Genomic DNA, 20,436 nt, shown 5'->3' on the forward strand with positions numbered 1-20,436 from the left:
AGATAAGCATGTCAGATTCTTTAAGGGGGCAGTAAAATTGACTTTGTTGAGTTTTACATCATGTTATAATGTTATTCCCTCACCAAAAACATACCTGGAGTGTTGCTTTGGTTCTTTCATGTATATTTGAGAAATTCTTTAATCTCCGTGGCAACCGTTTAGCTGTGCAAAACGCCAGGGTGGACGCAGCTCGAGACACAGCTCCTCGTCAGAGCTGCAGTTTTTGCCTCCCTGCTACACGACTCCCTCACTCAGCTCCTTCTACATAATACAAACATATGCATGAAATCGTAATCCGTATAATCACTATTTCACTACCGATTGTTGCACATGCCAGCTAATGTCTATGTCTATGTTGTGCGTTGTTTATATCATCCCTAGCATAAATGGGAACATTGCTACGTTGCGAGTGCAGTATGGTGTCTTTGGGTCACTACTGTCCATAAAAAAAGTGTGTTTTTGTTTTTCTGGCCTTTTTGTTTTGTTGGAAAAATGGCGAAACGTTTAGCAGTTAAAGACTGGCGTGAAAATATGTATGTCTGTTCCTGATGCTGAAGCTTTTGGTTTTGATTCTGGTTTTAACAGGATGGGATAAATATTTTATTTCCCACTAGAATGGAAAATGTCCGACAGACTGACAGGAATTTTAAAAACATGCACACAAATGAAAAACAAAACAACCCCCCCCCCCCTCTGTTTGTTTACCTAAGCATGCCTTGGAACAAATGAACAATTTTAAGATAATATTGAAATCAGAAGCAACAAAGACAATAAAAATGTATTTTCCTCTAAAGACCTGCAAAATATTCAGCTCAACTCACATAATTCCCAAGATTACAACAAATTGACACAACATACAGTAGCAGTCTGGGCCAGTTGTGCAGTCAGCTGCTTACTCTGAAGTATTAGACTCTTTCCATATCTGCCATGTTTTTCTTTCTCTCTCTTTTTTTTTTTTTAAACCAATGTGCTTTAAACTAGTGTCAAAACATGTTCTTAGATCAGAAATACATAAACGTGCAGAGTTTCATCTTTCAGTGACCAATGGCTGAACTGGGTGCTGAATAATATCAAGCCTAGAGGAGGCAGAACAAAGTTTCCTCACAGTCAGACTCTGATAAGGACATGAACTTTAGTCAGTGGGAGTTTTACTCCAAAAAAAGCTGATATCTAATCCATTCTGTGTCCCTCTAAATGAATGTGCCGTAACTCTCCCACCTCCCCCGACAGTATGAAGACGAAGAAGCAGCGGAAGAGTTCAAAATCTCCAGCTTTGTCACGATGGTGCAGGACTGCCAGCGCATTGGGGTTGCATACAGCTCCCAGGGTACGCAGCTTCGCATTTCAATCCCCGCGGTCGCCAATGACACACATGCTCAAAGATATAACATGATGGCAGCCCAAAGTGCCAAATTTGTATGTACTTTATGTAGCGCATAATTTCAAAGGTGAGGAAAATATATTATATATCATGATATGGATTATTTTATGTCACAATGATGATGTATATCACGATTATATTATACCACAATTAAGTTTTCAGTTATTCTTTGAAAAATCTGATAAAGCAAAATAGAATGTCACTGCTGACTTTTTCAAACTTTCTTTTGAAATAATTTTGAACCAAGCTGTCAGAAGTTAGAGAAAAGATATTTTAATGCAGCAATATATTTGTATTAAATGACAAGAGATCAGGGAGCAGTACAGTAGCCTTCTGATTTATTTTTTTTTTTTCAGCATTACTGAAATATACTCAATTTTTAACATTGTATAACTGCACTATTGTTTCAAGTTTTTGAGCAGAAAAACATATTTTTGCAACTTGCTACCGGGTACAACACACCTCGGGTCAAGGACAAAGATAAAAGTCATTTTCATTTCATTTCATTTCCCTTTGGGATCAATGAAGTGTTTTTGAATTGAACTGAAGTCTGGGAAAGTGTCCTCAACACGGAGCGCGATGCGTTTATGGCTGGGAAGTTTTGTTTTGATGATGTAATGGGTCGGCAATTTGTTTCCATGTGATTACAAAAGAAGTACAAATAACTCTACCTTAACAGTTGTTTTTTTTTTGTTTTTTTTTATTTTAGGGCACATCCAGAAGTTTGATGTGTTTATGGTGGAAAAGTGGCCCCTGATTCAAGCATTTGCCCTTGAAGGGATAGGCGGTGGGAGCTTTTTTACCATCAAATACAAGGTTCGCTCATATCAAAGTCAGAATTCTTATAGTTTCCCAAAAAAAAAAAAAGAAGAAAGATGCAAAAAATGTGATGTTTTGTAGCTTATTCCATGTTTTATGTAATTATAGATTGTGGAAATGAGTGAGAAGCTGTGGCAGGTTTACACCAGACTCGACCCAGTGTCCCTGGATAATCTCTTAACAGAGGTAAAACAAGGCATTCTTTAACTCTACCTAAGAAAAATATAAATCACAACCCAGCTACAGAAAATATCAAAACTTGTTCATTTTTGATATTTCAGTTTAGTAATCATTGTTTTGTTTTTTTTAAGATTTTTTTTACAAAGATGTTTTTTTTGGCATATCAAATGTCACCTTAAGGATGTAAAGAAGAGAAGAATATTAGTTTAATTTTATGCAGTGAGATTAACACCTTGCATGTTGGATTTAAGGACCTGGGAATCTTTGAGAAGCAGTGGAGCAACTTCTTCTCCCGCATCGACCTGGAGAGTCATCTCTCCATCTTGGATCTGTCTGAGGCACAGGCAGGAGAGGTGTGTTAAAACGACCACTTCATGCTGCAAAATCAGTCTTCAAATAACAGTAAACTTCCTTTTAGCCTTTCATTAATAAGTATTAGATAGAAATATTGGTTTGCAGTTGAGAAAAAAATTGAAGATGACTGAAAACACTTTTTCCCTTGTTGTATTATAATATCTATGAGGTCACACGGTATTTTCAAAGAGAAAATTTGGAACACAACTATGGTTCAATCCACTTCTTTCACTTCCGATACCGATATCTAAGGTTTAGTATCAGCTGATACAATATAGAAAAACAGTGCTGATTTGATTTAAAATGTTTATTTTTTTTTTTAACACAGACGTAAATGTACTGAATTATAGATTTACAATTTTACTTGGTCAAACATGTAAAAAATAAACTGCAACAAATCTTTTTTCATATGGTTCAGAAAGTTCAATTATGAATTGTATTATGAATATAATGTGAATTAAAAAGTAAAGCTTGACGTTGCTCAGAGCACAAAGCATAGAATTAGACTGATAGATCTGCCCTTATGGATCAGGCACGTTGTCACGATGCCTGGTGTAGAGTTTTTTTTCAATATCGGGAACAAAACCGATATTAATATCGGATCGGTGCATCTCTAGACAGACCCAGGCATGGATGTTGTAGCTTTAGGCTTTAGTATTGTTCCTTAATAATAATTTAAGTTCAGTTCTCTCTGAATTCTTACTCCATATACATATATGACATAAAATGCATTCTCATCCATTCTCAGGCTTTCCGTACTTTCTACTGCCACGGGCTGATTTCAAACAACATCTCAGATAAAAGGTATCTTTGTAACATTTTCTAAATACTAAATGTTTTGTGATTTAAAAAAAATGAAAATACCGTTGATTGATCAGTTTGACTGTGTTTCAGTAAAAGTCGGCAGCCCTTCGTGCTGTTTGGGAAGCACTCCACCTCTGAGGACCTGGAGAACATTTCCTTCAACTTTCCCTCAGAGAGTCATCAGGTCCGCAACACGGGGCCTCAGGGTTCTGCTGCCAGACACATGGTGAGAGGCAGCAACACTCTGCCCTCCAATAACCACACTAGCCCACCATCTGTCCAAGTCATGTTTAAGACTGCGGCGCCATCTGGTGATGTAATGCGGAACAACAAGCGGTGTTGCACACTTCTGAATTTTCCCCAAATGAGCTCATTCTGTTTCTGTTTGTGTCTCTCAGATTCTCCAGTGTGTGGCCCCCAAAGGCCCTTTGTCCTGTTCACGAACATATTTCTTTGGGACTTCTCATACCCCGTATCTTGGTGAGATTAATTGAATGAAATAAACAAATTTCTTATTCAATATCGATGAAATTTTGGAATCTGTTATTCTATTTTTTTGCCAAAAGTGATTTTTTTGCTTTTTCATTATTTTTATTTTTTTTGTAAAAACTTGATCGGTCGGATAAAATCCCAAATATTATGGTGAAAAGTCAATTCAGTGCGGGCTTAAGAAACCAGTTAAACGTGGCATATTATGAGAGCAGTAGTAATTATTTTGAGCATTTCCGGTGTTTTTATTCATGAACCTGTATTTCTCTCACAGGGATTCAGATGCCAGAGCAAAAGAAAACCGAAGTCTTGTAAGTGTTTTCATCTTTCATGCTCAGTTTCTCTCATTAGATCTTCCTGCTGTCTTCTGTTGAATATTTCAGAACGTAAAAAAGTTGAGTTTTGTTCCATTTCTTGTCTTGTTTTCAGAGTAGCATCACAGATTTACTCTGCTGTGGTTCAAGGAGTCTTCTCTGGAATAAAATGCTACTCCACTACTTCCAGTTTTACCGAGGTGAGTAGCAATTGCCCTGGTTTTCCACCGTTTGCTATAAAACGAGCCGATTTCTCATCAGGAAATCCGTTGTAGGCTGAAGATGATGCGGTGAACTCGTTTCTTCTGGCGTTGGACTCGATGGGTTTCGGCCACTATCGCACTCATCTCAGGTACAGATGAAGTAACGTGGCTGCTGCAGTGGGACAAATACAAGCCTCCATGCTAAAATTCTTTCCATGTGTTTTCTCTATAGGTCAAAATGTGAATTCAGCATTCAAGCCACAAATAATCGAGGAGTGTAGGTTTTATCTCTTTTACTCGTCATGTCCAGATATTCAGATTCAATTTTTTTTTTCCTATTAATTGATTGTTTTTACAATAACCTGTTTAGGAATATATACCATAGAATTTAAAAAAGCTCCTTTTCTTCAATTTTCAGTGTAATTCCCCTGACTGACGAAGGCAGCCGTTATCTAGTCAAAACGGTAAGTTAGAGAATCACCTTTTTCTTAGGCTTTCAGCCAAACAGCTTGTCTGTTAAGGATGTGCTAAATCAAATCAATTCACATAAGAATCTAGATTCTCATTTACTAAGATTTGGAATTGATTTGAAGTGTCCAAAAATAGATAAAATGAAAAATCAAATAAATCCGCCGTCAGTTGGCCTCCGTTTCGTAACTATGCCACGGCAGCCGGTGCTGGAACATGTGAGTGTTCCATTCGATTGGCACCACGATAAGGAGGAAACTACAAAAATGAGTGAGATTCAACCGGGCCGGTCTTTGTCGAAGGTAAACATTTGGAAAGCTCAAGTGTGACACGAGCTTCACCGAGCGGAAAGTTAACGAAGTGAAGATTGAGCACTTTGTGAAGAGTGTACATTAATTTATCTGCCGTGACGATGAATTATGTACTTTTGTTTTTAACAATTCTTCACTAAATAAGAATTTAGTGAAGAATTCTGAATGTAAATTGCAACTCCGTCGTCTACAGAAGAAGCTGTCAGCGGAAAAGTGTGTCTCTCTCTACGTGACGCTTCGTGAAAACAAAATGAAGAACTCAGGGAGGGAGTGATTCCATCAAAACATTTTTTTATTTTTATTCACCAATTAGTGCATGCAAAACAAACATCACCAAACAGAGGTATGACTTATAAGATAAGAGGACGTCAAAAAACATCAAAAAAATCTAAAATAGAAATATATGATGAACAATCAGTGAAAAAAGGAGGTACACATTAAATTTGCTACATTTAAGACAAAGAGAAAACACAACGCATAACCAAGCATCCAAAAAATATTCTTTTTTTTTTTTTCTTTTAATCTTGACAGTTATTTTCTGACTTGCATTATTATTTTCCTTTTCCCCAATATTCCTGTTTTGATCCATTTTCAGTCACATACATATTTTGGGTAGAAGTGGGAAAGAGCAGGAGAGGAAACAATAGCAAGAAAAAAAAAAAAAAAACCATGCCCGACAAAAAATAAATTATTAAATCATTTAAGGATAACTTAAGAATATGGTTTCATGTTTAAAACTTAGTCAGTGTGGAAAAGACACTTTACTGTGTTTATATAATTCTGCCTCCCAAAACAAACTGGAGCAGATCATGCTGGTCCTTTGCACAACTATCGATCGAAGCAGAAATGATAGTGAATCGAATTGTGACCCCAAAAATCATCTTGTGATTTTCCACCTGTATTCTCCGCCTCTGAGTTTGTTACTAATTGTGCTTAAAGGCTTCCCTGATCGTCAGAGACATCCCAGACCTGCAGGAGAACAGGGGAGAGTTTGGCACTGTGCTCTACTCTGAATCTTTTCTGGAGTCCAGCATCAACATTCAGCAGAGAGGTACAATATTGGATTAGTTTACACTAGATTAGATTGTGTCTTATTAGAATAGATTACTGATTGAATCCACAAAGTAAATTAGATTTATAAAATAAGCGATATGAATTCAGAGGCCCAGAGTTAGGAGAAACAGACAAAAGTCTCGGTGGAACAGCAGAGACTAGTCTAAAAATAGCTCTGTTTCCTGCGTTTCAAGCGTTGGGTTTGTCATTCATCTTTTGCTTTCTTCTCTCTTGCTTTGCTGATTATGCTTCTGTAGATGGCACTGTGTCCTCAGACAGCTGCTACGCCATCCTGACTGCAAATGTTCCCCGCTACGCCTGCTGGCTGGTGTGTGTGTTTTGATGAAAATACATCCTTTTATAATCTTAAAAAAAAAAAATAAAAAAATTGGCAGCGAATTGTTTTTCACTTGTGTGTTAATATATTTTTTAAAAATGGCTTTTCATTGTTTTATTGTGTTGGTTTTTTTTAGATGGAATCAGACGTCAAGCAGTCAGAACAAGCCCTGCATCTCGCTATGGTAACTAGACTACTTTCTTAGGATACTTCTGTTTCCCCCCCCCAGCCTGTCTTTACTATGTGAACCAATGTACAGCAGATGAAAGACAAACAAACAAAAAAACGCTTCATTCTGTTTCACAAACAGAAAGAGGGTGGCAGTTATCTGGGAGCTTCTCTGACTGAAGCAGATGCTGCTTATGTGTTCTCCGGTGGCCAGCTCTGCTCACCTGAGGAAGGTGAACCTCTTATGGAATACTTTCTTTCTTTTTGTCTTATATTTCTGTCCAGTTATTTTTAAACAGTTAAGCTAAATGTCTGTTCTATTTGAAACTGCAGGTAAAATCAGGTTTTTCTCTGAGGGACTCCTGTTCATCCACTCTCAATGTGGGTGCATCACTCTCTCGAAGGATCACATTCGTAGAATCATCTTTTATATCCCGGTATGCATTTTTATTATTGACCTCTCTGTTACATTTCAATTTGTCATCTGATTACTTATCGATTGAACGGTTTGACCATTTTTATCTTTGTTGATAAACTAGGGATGTTCCGCTTAATGTTTTCACTTCCGATACTGATACACTTTCGTATCGGCCGATACCGATCCGATACATAAAATCGATGATAAATTAAGTTAAGAAGGTCCTTTTCTTGAAACACATACATAATTGTACGGAATTACAAATTCATTTGATAACTTTTCAAATGGTTAAAAAAGTGCAATTATGATTTCTAAGTATAATGTAAATTAAATATCGGGGCTGATCGGTGCATCTAGTTATAACTCTGTTTTCCAGAGAAAGATTTCAACAATTGGAATGACAAACTGAATAATACAAAAAAACAGCAACAAAGAACAAGAAATAAAAATGCACTAACTACAACATAGTATTAAATAATAATAATAAAGTGTATCTATTAAAAGAAAGTGGATTATCAAGGTGGTTTTATCAATCTTGGTCAAAAAAAATAAACAAAGTTTAACATAGTCTACCCAACTTTGCCTTTATAAACAAAATTGTTTGGTCTTGTAACTGAGAATTGTTTTTATGTTATGCATGTTAGATGTTATATCCATCCAGTCATCCAGGGTTGGTTTTGTCCAACCCTGGATGACTGGATGGATATAACAATGTTTACAATTTGTATATCATTTAGTTTTGTGTGGCAGCCCAAGGCAAATAAGTGCCAAACTGTAAAGTGGAAGAAAACAAAATACACCATTTTAATCATATTTACTTGCAAAGGAAAGAAAAAAAGGCAATTTGGTTTTTTTTCCTGTCACAAAAAAAATTCTCCAAAAAGCACAGAATTTTGTGAGATCTGGCAAAAGTACTAAACTTCAAAGGGTAAGAAGACCTTTTTTCTTTATAAGGCACTGTATGTCTGTATAATTTTTTTTAAAGTTCGCTGTTTATTATTGACTTAGAGCTTATTGATTTCAATGATGGAGGAGCAAAAAAGTTGCTGTGAGAAAAGCAGCAGCACACTTATAAGTTTCTTCTGTTTTTCCTGTTTTGTCACACTTAAAGGTGCCATATCATGAAGTATTTGCTCTACAAGGGAGCAAGTACTTCATCACAAATTTGTATTGTCTGTTACATTAAATGTGTGTGTTGTCTTTTTCACCAGGACTCCTGCAGTGTGGGCTCTCTGTTTGTAGAGTATGAGAGCAGCCTGTTCCCACACCTTCCGTTCCCTCTGCACAGCTCTGATCAGTGTCTGCTCTTTGCTCTTCAGCCTAGATCTAAGAGCTACAAGGCCTTCTTTGCCAAGGTGAGACATCAAGTCGAGAACCTCTAAAGCCTTTTGGCGGCCCTGGAGAAGTTGGGATGTGGTTCATTTTTAATGTAAAACTTCAAATGCGCAATCTGTAGAGGAGACCGGAATTATCAAAGACAGGAATATCACTTCAGAGCTGTTGTCTGAGATAGAACTGAAATGATTAATCAATCGTTGAAGTAATCGCCAACTCACTGAGTAATCGATTAATCGTTAACTAGAGTATATAAACTCAAAAACAAAAAAGGCCAATTGCTGAATAAACAGCACAGTCAGAGCTGACATGAAGCCAAAATTGGACAAAAAAAAAAATACATTTTACATTTAAGATATGGTTTACAAATTAAGCACCTTTTGCTATCCAATAATTATTCGGTAATCCAAATGTAACCTCCAGATCAGCTTTATGATATATTGATATTAAGTCATGCAGAAAGTTCTGAGCTTTTTAAATGTTTTTTGGAGCTTTTTTTTTTTTTTTTTTTTTAAACTCCAGGTGTACCTTTTACTAAAAATGATCAAATGTTCACTAAAGGAATGTTGCATTATTCCATTTTGGGCAATAAAATCTTTATTTTCTTATTTAAAAAATAAATTGTGCTGTCTTCTACTGCATGTATAATACTCAACAAAAAAGGCTTAATTGAAAAATCTGCAGTGTGCCACTTTTTTTCAACTGATTAATCATCAAAATAATTGATGACTAAGATAATCGGTCGTTGTAGCCCTAATCTGAGATTTGTCAGCATATAGTGTGCAGTTATGTTTGTTGGGATATTGTTCAGTAACAGAGAAAACGAATCACTTGATACCCAAACTTTTAGATATATGTTTCTTACTGACTGGGTTTACTTGATAAATTAGTTTCATTTGAATAACCACATTACGATAGCAACACACATTAACCAAGAATAAAAACGAAACTTTGTACATCGCATGGTGATAAAGTCAATTTTGGTGCTCGACAATAAAAGAAAAATTTGCAATTGATTCGGATTAGTCTGATCACTCTGATGTTACTATAATCATTTAGTAATTTACAATGTAAATCTACATTTGTAGCTTTTAGCTTAGTCCACTAACAGGAAAATGTTTGGAACTTCTTCCTTGTATGCGTATTCGAAACATGGGCACAGATCGATTTCAATAAACCTTTTGGCCCCTTGTAGGTTTTGCCAGTGTGGAAAGATCCAGAAGCTGGATTTGGCCTGCAGCTGTTGGACCAAGAACAGCTGTCCTTGAACCAAAGAAACATGTATGAAGGATTTTGTTTTCCAGTTATAACCAATATAAAGATTTAATTGTTTAAAAATAGCTTTAAAATAAAAATGTATGTCTATATTGCAATGGAGCATTTAATTTTTTTTTTTTGTCTTTTTCAGGCACACCAGAGTCCAGAAGCTACATGACAGCCAGGAGCCGCCCGTTGCTAAGCGCAGAGACAACCTCAAGACTTCACACTCCAAGCTGCCAGAGCAGGAAATGTTAGTACTCACAGATTGCCAAACTGCATTAGAGTGGCTCTGACATGGACGCTGCAAGTAATAAAACCTGATGCTAGGATCGCTCAGCTATGAATAAGTTTTCTTTAAATAGCGTTAAAGCCTAGTTTATTTCTTTTCACAGTGCTGACCGTGTGCATTTAGAAGGTGATTATTTACTCCAGGGCATGTATAAAATGTGTAGCTTAATCATGAAGGCGAGCATATTGAAAGGGTTTTTCAGCAGGTTTTGCTTAATTTGGGTTTTTCTTAAACTATTTCACATTTTGTCACATTACAGCCACAATGTTTTGTGTAATTGGTTGAATTTTTATGTAGGAGGCCTGAAGAAGTGAAGAAGGAAAAGTCTTCATGGTTTTCAAGTTTTTTACAACAGTAAAAATCTTAAAAGTCTGACTGGATTGTATTAACGTACTGAACGCTTGTAGACACGTACACATCTGGTAACTAAAATCTCTTCCAATTTTTTTGCTGAAAAGCTCAAATTCAGATTAAACTAAAGGGTCACTATTATGTAAAATAAACTTCTTTTAGCTTTACAACATGTCATGATCTTACCCTCTCATCAAAAACATAGTTGGGAGTGTTGTCTTTATTGGGAGTGTGCAAAATGACCGGTGGGACGTAGCTCCACCTTCAAGGACAAAGCTCCTCCTTCAGACTAGCCAACAGCAATTAGCAAACACCTAGTGGAACTGCACGTCTGCTGAGGTCATTATACAAGCTGATAAAAGCTTGTAATGCTGATTGTAATGCAGTGAAATGCTGATAAAAACGTTAAGAAGCCTTGTTGAGATGACTGAAGGCAGAGTTTCAGAAAGAGACAGAGGCCCTATTTGAAGATGTTCAATTACAAAATCGAATTTCTTTGAAGTCATATTTGATATATCTAACATTTTTACAACAATTAGATGTAACAGAGTTACTTGATTGTGCCATAAAATCGTACTATGTAGCTGGAAAACTCCTTTAATTTTCACACATTCTCAGGTTAAATTCCAACACACGAATATCTTTTGTTCTTAAACGGGCTTATAGCTACAAGTTTATGCAGCTTCTCTTTGAACGCCTTCTCCATTCATGCAATTTAAAAACTACTTTTGTATCATTTTACCATTCACCTCACCTTTATGCTCTACTTTCTGCTAGTACGTCAAGTAAAATTCCCCCCCCCATCAAGAAAAATCTGAATTACTTTTCAAGTGAATCTCTCTTGCGTGGCATTTCTCACCCAAAATGTCCACCTGCGTCCCCCATGTTTGGCAGTGAGAAGTTAATCACCCTCCTTTGCAAAATTGAGCTTTAAATGATCTTCCCAGTTGGCAGTAATGAAACAGCTTCATCACCCCCATGTCCGCGTTCATATCTAAAAGCTGGATCAGATCTATATCTTGCTGTAGAACTTGCTTGCGCAAAATTGATCAAAAGATAAAAGCGTCGGCGTTAAAAATGCACGAAAGCGCCACTGTCCCTCAGCTTATCTGCTTACTCTGATGCTGACTGTGCGTGTGTGTGTGTGTGTGTGTGTGTGTGTATATGTTTGACCTCTACCAGGTTTCTGCAGCACTTTGCTTTGAGCAGCATCGGCCAGGAGCCCGTTCTGTACGACCACCTGGAGGCGCTGTTCCCCTCTGCAGAGCTCACAAACCAAGGCCATGAGAAGGGAGACAAGGTGAGAGAATTTCATCTTTTTTCAAAAAAAAAAAAATATTGACGAAAAAACCTTTTTTTAAATTTTTTTATTTCCTCTCTTACTTTCTGTTTGTAATAATTATAAAGCTAAGCCAATTAAAATATCGTTTTAATTATACTTTAAGGTTATGATTAACATCATCACTGGACTGCCAGGAAGCCATAAGAACATCCTTTCTTACTTCTTAGTGGACCAAACCAAAGAAGATGGAAAGTAAGTGATTTTTATTCTTGTTTGATTTCATTTCTTTTCTTCAGAAATAAATGGCCACAACAGATCTGACATTTCCATCCAAAACAAACGGGACAAAACAAACGTCTCTGTTCATTACACACACAGGTGGGTGGTGTATGAACCCGACAGCTTCTCAACCTCACACCTCCAGCAGTATTTGTCGAGCTTCCTAGAGAGCCGAGGAGGACGAGGCAAGCCTCGCCTGTTGCTGCTCACACCCGGGTAGGAAGGGAAAAAAAAAAATAAATCATCTGAGCGGGAGTAAACATCAAGCAAAAAACAGACTCCTGTCATTTCATTTTCTGTTACAGAATGGGGTGTAGTATGTTGTTGTTGAGAGATTTTGGAGTTAATTGAAATCGATTGATTTCATTCTCTCTCATTCAGATACACAGACGTTCTGGATGTGGTCCAGGCTGTGCTGTTCCACCCAGATGCGGCCGTCCGGGCTCGTTTCGCCGTCGGTGCCGTCACAGCCTGCGTGAACCCGCTGGCGTCTTGCATGGAACACCGGTGAGGTTTCAGGAACTTGTCTTTGCTGCCAGTGGCGTCCGCAGTTCCTCTAATATGATCGTGGTGAAACTCGGGTTTTCATTTAGCACTTTTTATTGTTTTTGCAAACTTTGTTATTACGGAAGTACCTCAAAATATTGTGATGAAACTCAGAGCTCACCGATGTATTGCCCAGCCAATTTATCAACCCTGATTTCCTTAGTTTTGTGAGATTTATAATTGACCAACGAAGCCGATCTTAATCCCTCATCTTATCCACCACAGCAAAGGTCTAAAAATCAGCCACTGTCCTCTTCTGCTCTGCCATGAGAGAGACTTGACTGACCGACCGGCCCACCAGGTCATGTCTGGACGTTTGCAATTAACAACAGTGACCCCACTGTTGCCAACTCAATGACTTCCTTGCTATGTTCAGCAACATCTCAGACATAAAAAACTGAGAGTCGGTAGATTCAGGATTCTGAAGGATCAGCAATCGGCCAGTAAACTGCAATCGGTGCACCTCTAAATATAAGGTTAAGTCCGTAGCTGTCCACCGCTGTTTCCCCTCCCCTCCTAAAGTGTTTTCACCACTTGTCCAATTCAAAGAACTGGTTTTACTTCAGTTAAAGGTAAAGAGAGGTAAATACAAATGCACGGCACACCTTCCGATTTTTATTTGTAAAAAAAAAAAAAATCCGTTGGAATTTTCTTTACAAATAATTCCAACAGAATTCATTCCAGCAAACGTAAAATACGTGCTATTTTTTTTTTTTGTCAGGCTGTCACGTTGAATCTCGAATAAATTGACCATTGAGGCCGCAACGTCGCAGATTCAGAAACATTTCAAAGTGTGTGCATTGCTTTGGAAAGTCGCTGTTGTCTGTTTTCTCGTTGAGATGAAGTGAATGTGCATTGTTGGTGCTTTCAAGTAACACGTGGCGAGACGAGAAGATTAAAAATAGGACTGAATGCTGATAAATTTGTGAGATCACAGGATGTTTCCAGAAGAGGGTTACATGACACTTTCAGCTATTAAAGCTAAAGGCTGAGCTTTTTTTTTTTTCTTTTTATCAGAGAGGATCATCCCCGCATTTAATTTCACTCTGCTATTGTCACTGGCTTTACATGCAGCTTATAGTGCTTCTCGTTGCTGTACTCAATATGACATTGCACTCTGATTATTAGGGTGCTTTTGACTGCGAGGCCAAGATGAGCTGGCCACTATATTTAACATAAAGATTAGATTAGATTAGATTTTTTCTTTTTTTTTTTTTGATGTCCTGTTCTGAAAGCTTAAGAAACACCATGGTGGCTCTGGTTCTCTTTCAGTGTTACAGGCAGATTTTTTTTTTTTTTTTTTTTTTTTTACAAAAATAGAAAAATTTGATGTTTTTTTAGATTCTGGTACAAAGTAACAGACAATGAAAGCAGGTAGGTTTCACACAAAAACAAGAATATAAAATGACTAAAAATGTAATAACTTCCAAAATAAATACTGTGCAGTTTTTACCAAATAACGTGAACTGGGGCAGTTAATTTAAAAAAAAATTACAAAATTTTCAGGTGTGTTGGAGCAGAAATAGTCAACAAACTGTTTACAATAAGTGATAAAAAACCCTGTGCAGATGGCGGCAGGAATGCTAGTTAAATTATCTATCAGTTATTCTCACAATTAATCGACTAATTAGATCAAAAACAATCGCCACATTCTACAGATTTTATCTAACCACGTAGGCAGTATTAAAAATACACAAAAATGCAACTAAACAAACAAATGGATTTGTTTTTTTAAATAAAATAAATATTTTATTGCCTAAATGTGTCGCAACGGACACATCTGCAGCTAAGTCAGTTCTATTCACTATTTTTTCAATTAAACACTTAATAATTGGATAGCAAAAGGTGATTAATACAGAATTTGAACCAGCTAGAGATAAAATTAGGCTTCTATTGAAGTTTTGAACATTTTTACACACAAAGAAGAGTTTTTCATCTTAAATGCCAGATGTCTGTTTTTGTTCAGTTCCGTCCTGTGTTGCTCTGACTGTGTTGTCCTTTCAGAAAATGGCAAATTTTAGAGTCTGTATGAGCCAGTTAACAAATATTCATTACTAAATCAGTTGACTAATAATTCAACAATCGTTTCAGCACTATTAAAAACGATCCTGTGCAAATACCAGCAAGGCTGTCAACACGTTTTGAGTTTGTTGGAAGCAGTAAGGGCTCTAGAGTCTAACAGCTGCTGGATGGAGAGGAAGGATCTCCGATATCGCTGGTTTGTGCACTTAGGATGCAGCAGTCTGTCACTGAAAGAGGCAAAAATGAGTGGAGCCAGAAAAAAATGACAAAATCAGAACCAGAAAAAGATCAAACGTTTTTTAACAGAAGCTCATCACGCTTTCCGTCGGCATTGAAGGCCGTAAACCACAACTGTGGTTTAGTGTGAGGCTATCCCAGCTTAGGCCTGACCTAGAATCAGCACAGCTCTATAATCCCCACCTAGATCCTCGTTTGTAATCACGGCACTCGTCTGAATGAAGCTCCCCAGTCAGACGTGATCTCTTCTTTTTGCTGGGTGTGAGCAGCTCATCACGCGCAGACAGGAAAAGATAAATGCCTTTCTAATCACCGCGGCTACGAGCTTTTAGCCGTGTTAGCCGGGACACTTGGCTCGGAACTAGAAACGGAGACTAACCTTAGAACAAAATACGTGATGATTGTCCATCCAAGTATAGATGCCATGCCTTGGGAAAAAAAAAATAAAAAATTGGATTTTTTTTCAAGGTGGTAACGTGGGATTACTTTGTAGCCGCACCGCCGTGGCCTGCATGCGTCCGTCTTAGAGATGCATTAGTATGTCTGGCAGTCAGCCCAGTCTTATTCTCAAGCGTCTTGTAAATTTAACTTGAGTTCTTCTGTCTCTTGTCTTTCACTTCAGGTTTGCTTTTCCCAAGCTGTTGGAACAGTGCAGTCAAGGTTAGTCCCGCTGTGTTCACAGCGGTGAAAATACTCCATCAAACACCTTCTTTAAATTTGCTACAATGTTTGTTTGTGTTTTTTTTTTCCTCCTCCTCACCAGTCACCAAAAGGAATGCAAACATCACTTCAGATTTAGGTTTAAAGAAAAGAACAAAGCAGTAAAATCAAACCTAGTGTAAAAATAAGGTGTTTTTGTATTTTTTACGGGAAGGAAATCCGTATTCTTCTTGAGTCCCGCGGTTATTTAGTTTTATTTTTTGCTTTCCACTGTGCTGTGTTTGTATTGCCAGGTATTGTGAGTACAGTGGTGTTTACGGGGCTGACAGCGGAGCAGAAGCACCCTCTCATGCAGCATGTTCAGCAGTTGGTACGCTCCGCTAACCCCACCGCTGCCTTCATACCGGCGGAGAGAGGAGCTGTCATCAGGTAGGCGCCCACAGAATCGTGATCAATGCTGCAAACAGTCGTTTGACTTCTTTTATCTTCGCCTAAAATATTCTATCCAGCTTTGTGACGTCTATTTTTAAATCCGGCGGGGTCAGAGCGCTGCTCATTTGGCACCGAAATATGCTTTTTTAATCAGTTTCTAGCTTAGTTTAGCTGCATGGAGCCTTGCGGAAGCTTTTCTTGTTTCACGTTTTGTCGCATTACCATTACAAGCTGGAATACGTTTTATCAGGATTTTCTGTGGTAGACCAGGGGTCTGCAACCTGTGGGTCTTCAGTCCCTCCTTTGTGGCTCCTAATAACTTAAAAGAAATTGGCAATAAAAAAAAAAAAAAAGTAAAGGTGACAAAAAGCCTGTCCGGATTTTGCTGGCATTAGAAACTTTCGCGATGAATAATAATATTGATGTTTTGGCGCCATTTTCAAGAAACATGACAATAATGGCACAATAATACAAGAGCACTCTCTTAAAGATCAATCAACTTCTAATAAGTTCCTAACAAACATTTAACACAGGAATTGGAATACATTTTTAATATCCAAAATAAATAAGCAACCAAAACAACAAATACAATTAATTATGAAGTGCTTCGAAAAATTGTCTGTCAAAAAATGGTCGAGTCGAAACTTCAGTCGTGTCCCAGTCATTTTCCTCGTCTTTCTACGAAACAGTCATGCAAATGAAAATGATCGTCCTCGCTTTCATTTATTGTGTGATTATTTGCTTTATTGCTTCTTGCGGCAGGCTCACTGCTAGCATTAGCAGTTTTTCCAAGTCTTCATTGCAATCCATCCACAGCATGTCCATAAAGAATCACACTAAAAATGGAAGCAGTTTTTCCTTTTTGTTGATTTTTTTTTTGTTTTTTACTTGCAAACTGTTTCATTATTTTTTGAAAGAAAAATTGGTGGCATCAACTACCTCACTCACTATTTGGTTGCCTAGCAACAGCCTGTTGAGTAACTTGTACAGCATCAGTGTCAGGTTTTTGCCACTTTGCCTCATAACTGCTTAAAAATAAATAATGGTGTGAAGTGAAAACTTTAGATAGAAGAGGAGCCACCAGTTTGGGAGTATTTCACATGTTTAACGCAAACAAAATCAGCAATTACCGATATCGCCTGATATGAAATGCTTATATTGTGAAATGTTTTTCAGTCTTATTGTTTAGTCCTACACCTGTGATATACCAGCATACAATTGACAGTCATTTAAAAATGCACGTCACCCTAGTCAGATATTTTTTTTTTTTTGCAAAAAAATTTCGAGATACATTTATCATTTTCTCTCCAGTCATGCAAAATTTTGTGTTTATCTGTCACGTAAAATCCCTGCTAAACACATTGTAGTTTGTAGCGTGACAGCCTTAAAAGTCCAAGCGGCACAAATATCTCTGTTAGTCCTGTCTATTGATTAATTTTTTTATGCACTGCTGCCACGATTTGTGCCGTAATTGTGTGAAGGAAGTGTGAAGCGGCTGATCCGTATCGTTTCCTCCTCAATCAGGGACGAAGATGTGAGCCTGATACTGTCTGAGAGCAGCTTCGGCGAGCCGCAGATGCTGAGAGCGCGCTACGTCCTCTACCCTGGATGGTAAGACCGCTCGCGTCGCCACGCTGTCGGTTTAATTGGCGCTCGTCAGCGGCGGCGGGGGCCCGTCGTCCGCTGATTGTTGGAAAAGGCCCTCAGGGCGTCTCATGTTCTCTCACCAGCAGCCTGCCGGCCGCACGGCAACAGGCAGTTGGCTGTGCGGTTGCCATGTACACACGGAGGGCGGGGGAGGTGTTGGAGGGGGTCTCTTTCTTTGGACTAGGGCCAGTCAGCCTTCATGCCTCAGTGGTCAGCCTAATATGAACCTCTGCTAAATCCTCCTGTCAGATCACACACACACTATCTGGCGGGAGCCTTTTAATGTGCTTATCTGCAGGCAGTAATTTGTGTAATTTGGTCGTGTTCGTGCACGCGAGGGATGAGTCACGCCGCTCCAGAGCTCGTAAAAGTCACACGGGAAACTTTTTTTTTTTGTTTGTTTTGTTTCCGACACCCGAGAAATGGAGGACGGAGCTGCTGCAGTTGAACCCGCAGACGACCATGTCGCTCCGGCCTTCGATTTCTCACTGTTTGTGTAATGTGCACATCCTGTCATGCTTTCCAGGTGCAAAGGACGCTTCTTCTCTGGCTCGGGGACGGTGAGCGTCGCCCAGCAGCGTGTGGCTTTCAGCCGACCTCTAGAGAGGCCTCTGTTTGTCATCCACTGTAAAGGTAAGACGGAAAAAAAAAAAGCCCTCTCTCCCTCCACCCCCTGATCCCCTCCCGCCTTTTTTACATTCTTACATGTGACAGAAGTTCCAGATATGACCTGGCAGGGTTTTGTGATTACATAAGCTGCCTTTTCCTCCATGTATGGAAGCACCTGAGATGGCAGTGCAATCTGAGGCTTTGCTGTAAAAATTGTTTTCATTTTTACAGGATGCTTGCCAGTTTTTTTCTTTTAGGAAATTGTTCATTTATATTTTTCGGTGTCATTTCTGATGAAATGCTTGTTTTGTTTGTTCTGCAGCAATCAAGTCGTCATTAAAGTCGAGTCCATTCAGAGGAAATGTTTACAACATTTGGGGGAAAGTCAAATTTTCAGGTGGGAGTTTTACATTTTGTTATAAACAATTGGCATTATGAAACGCATTGCATATTTTGCTAACTTGGAACAGATCCAGAACAGATTCTAGATCCTGAAAACCTTGCTTTATAGAGACGTTGCTTGATATAATTTTATATCATATTCAATTAAATATGAATTCGAGTCATCTCTAAAACCTGCAGACTCGGCTGGATTGATGGATGTGCGCTTCAATGCAGTTAGCGGGAGTCTGACCATCATCCCGGACAAGACCCCACTCCACAAAGAGACCAGCCCCTCCTGCTATCTGACCTTCGACGGGGTTGGTCTCGTCCAGGACGAGCTGAAGGCCTGGTTGAGACTCTGCACCAAACAGGTCAGTTACGACTGCCTAGATACAGCCTAAAGTTGGGGGGGGGGAAAGAGAGTGAATGCTGTTTTTTTTGTTGTTTTTCTTTGATGTTTGCAGAAGCAGGCCAAGAAAACAAAGAAGACTCCAAACACCCTGTCGACACAAGAAATCCAGAGCATACACGTGAGTGTATTGTTGAGCTTTTTGCGGTTCCCAGTCTTTTGTCCTTGACCACTTGAATCAAAACGCTCCACCCACCTTCCTGCTCCCAGATAATCACCCGGCTGTTTTTTACACTCCTGTTTTAGAACAATTACATTATTGCTTTCATGAAAATAGGGAGAGACCAGAGGGGAAACAAAAGCCCAGATGTGATGTTTGTGACAGAAAATTACAGGTCACTGTGCTGCTTAAAGCGGTCAGTTTTTGGTCTAGTTAGTATGGGTATCACAGTTCAACTGTCCTGGTGTTGCGATTCTCTGACAGCTAGATGCTTTATTGTATTGTGCTCTTCTTGAAACTTAATCATTTTGGTGGGAAAAAAAAACAAAACCTAAGCCATACTTCCTTTTGATTCAGCTGATTCATACTGGTTCTTTTGGAGCTTATTGTTAATTTTTATAAAGCTTTGCTCTTTTACAATTCTATCACTCAATTCAATTATTTATATTATTACTTCCTTTTACGTTTTAGTCTAATAAAGCAAAATCAATGGGTTAACTTCTTCATATTTGGTCACAATACCACTGCGAACTTCCTGTAGTTGCTGGCATATGGTCGGGTTGAACTGCTGAAATCAGTTCTCATCAACACAATGAGATGGAAATCGTCATGGCGAACATACAACAACAAAAAAATCCAGAAACAAAAAACTACATACAATAACATAGTTATCCACATATGTAACCCTTAAATATTTTGTTTTTCTTCAAATTTTTATTTTAAAACCCATAACAGAAGGCACGCTCATAAATCCATGCTCGTATTATTCATTATTCTGTAATCTAACTCCGACAACAGAAGAATCTGCTTGTCTTGTAAATTTAAAAACACGTCACCCATCTTATTTGAATTCAAACAGCGCAAAGAATCGTTGCACCTCATCAGGCAGGAAATTAAATTTTGCTCTGAACATGTACTGAAGTAAATGATAAAATTTCATGACAGCTGATCTGCATGTTCATAGTAATCAGCCGTATTAATAACACATATGGCTTTTTTTTTTTTTTTTCTCAAAGTTGTTTCATTTTATATTGTGTTTTTGTTTTATAGTTGGCTTTATTTCAGGTGTGTAACATTGGTGTATATTTTTAAATAATAATAAATAAAAAAATTGATGGTGTTTTGTCAGGTGGCCCGACACTTGGATCCACTACCACCAGGTTATTTCTACAATGGCTATCAATACGTTGACATCTTCGGAGAAAAAAGGAGCTTCCATCCCAGTATCCTTTGTA

General features: G+C 38.2%; 1 protein-coding gene across 1 annotated transcript in view; it reads left to right on the forward strand.

Annotated features, from left to right (window-relative positions):
- Positions 1-20,436, forward strand: part of dnaaf9 (dynein axonemal assembly factor 9) — a 28,093-nt gene that overhangs the window by 1,653 nt on the left and 6,004 nt on the right. Inside the window, exons 5-36 of the mRNA XM_044142765.1 lie at positions 1,231-1,327; positions 2,091-2,197; positions 2,309-2,386; positions 2,632-2,733; positions 3,483-3,538; positions 3,629-3,764; positions 3,937-4,018; positions 4,302-4,338; positions 4,457-4,541; positions 4,617-4,693; positions 4,777-4,821; positions 4,963-5,008; positions 6,263-6,374; positions 6,634-6,704; positions 6,850-6,897; positions 7,024-7,114; positions 7,215-7,318; positions 8,511-8,654; positions 9,830-9,915; positions 10,043-10,144; positions 11,717-11,834; positions 11,980-12,068; positions 12,195-12,311; positions 12,477-12,602; positions 15,523-15,560; positions 15,854-15,989; positions 17,517-17,603; positions 18,166-18,272; positions 18,571-18,645; positions 18,831-19,003; positions 19,097-19,162; positions 20,331-20,424. Coding sequence (XP_043998700.1) covers positions 1,231-1,327; positions 2,091-2,197; positions 2,309-2,386; positions 2,632-2,733; positions 3,483-3,538; positions 3,629-3,764; positions 3,937-4,018; positions 4,302-4,338; positions 4,457-4,541; positions 4,617-4,693; positions 4,777-4,821; positions 4,963-5,008; positions 6,263-6,374; positions 6,634-6,704; positions 6,850-6,897; positions 7,024-7,114; positions 7,215-7,318; positions 8,511-8,654; positions 9,830-9,915; positions 10,043-10,144; positions 11,717-11,834; positions 11,980-12,068; positions 12,195-12,311; positions 12,477-12,602; positions 15,523-15,560; positions 15,854-15,989; positions 17,517-17,603; positions 18,166-18,272; positions 18,571-18,645; positions 18,831-19,003; positions 19,097-19,162; positions 20,331-20,424 — 2,932 coding nt within the window. The remainder of the gene's footprint in view (positions 1-1,230; positions 1,328-2,090; positions 2,198-2,308; positions 2,387-2,631; positions 2,734-3,482; positions 3,539-3,628; positions 3,765-3,936; positions 4,019-4,301; positions 4,339-4,456; positions 4,542-4,616; positions 4,694-4,776; positions 4,822-4,962; positions 5,009-6,262; positions 6,375-6,633; positions 6,705-6,849; positions 6,898-7,023; positions 7,115-7,214; positions 7,319-8,510; positions 8,655-9,829; positions 9,916-10,042; positions 10,145-11,716; positions 11,835-11,979; positions 12,069-12,194; positions 12,312-12,476; positions 12,603-15,522; positions 15,561-15,853; positions 15,990-17,516; positions 17,604-18,165; positions 18,273-18,570; positions 18,646-18,830; positions 19,004-19,096; positions 19,163-20,330; positions 20,425-20,436) is intronic.

This window comes from Gambusia affinis, linkage group LG16 (assembly GCF_019740435.1).
Source record: "Gambusia affinis linkage group LG16, SWU_Gaff_1.0, whole genome shotgun sequence".
Lineage (NCBI taxonomy): Eukaryota > Metazoa > Chordata > Actinopteri > Cyprinodontiformes > Poeciliidae > Gambusia > Gambusia affinis.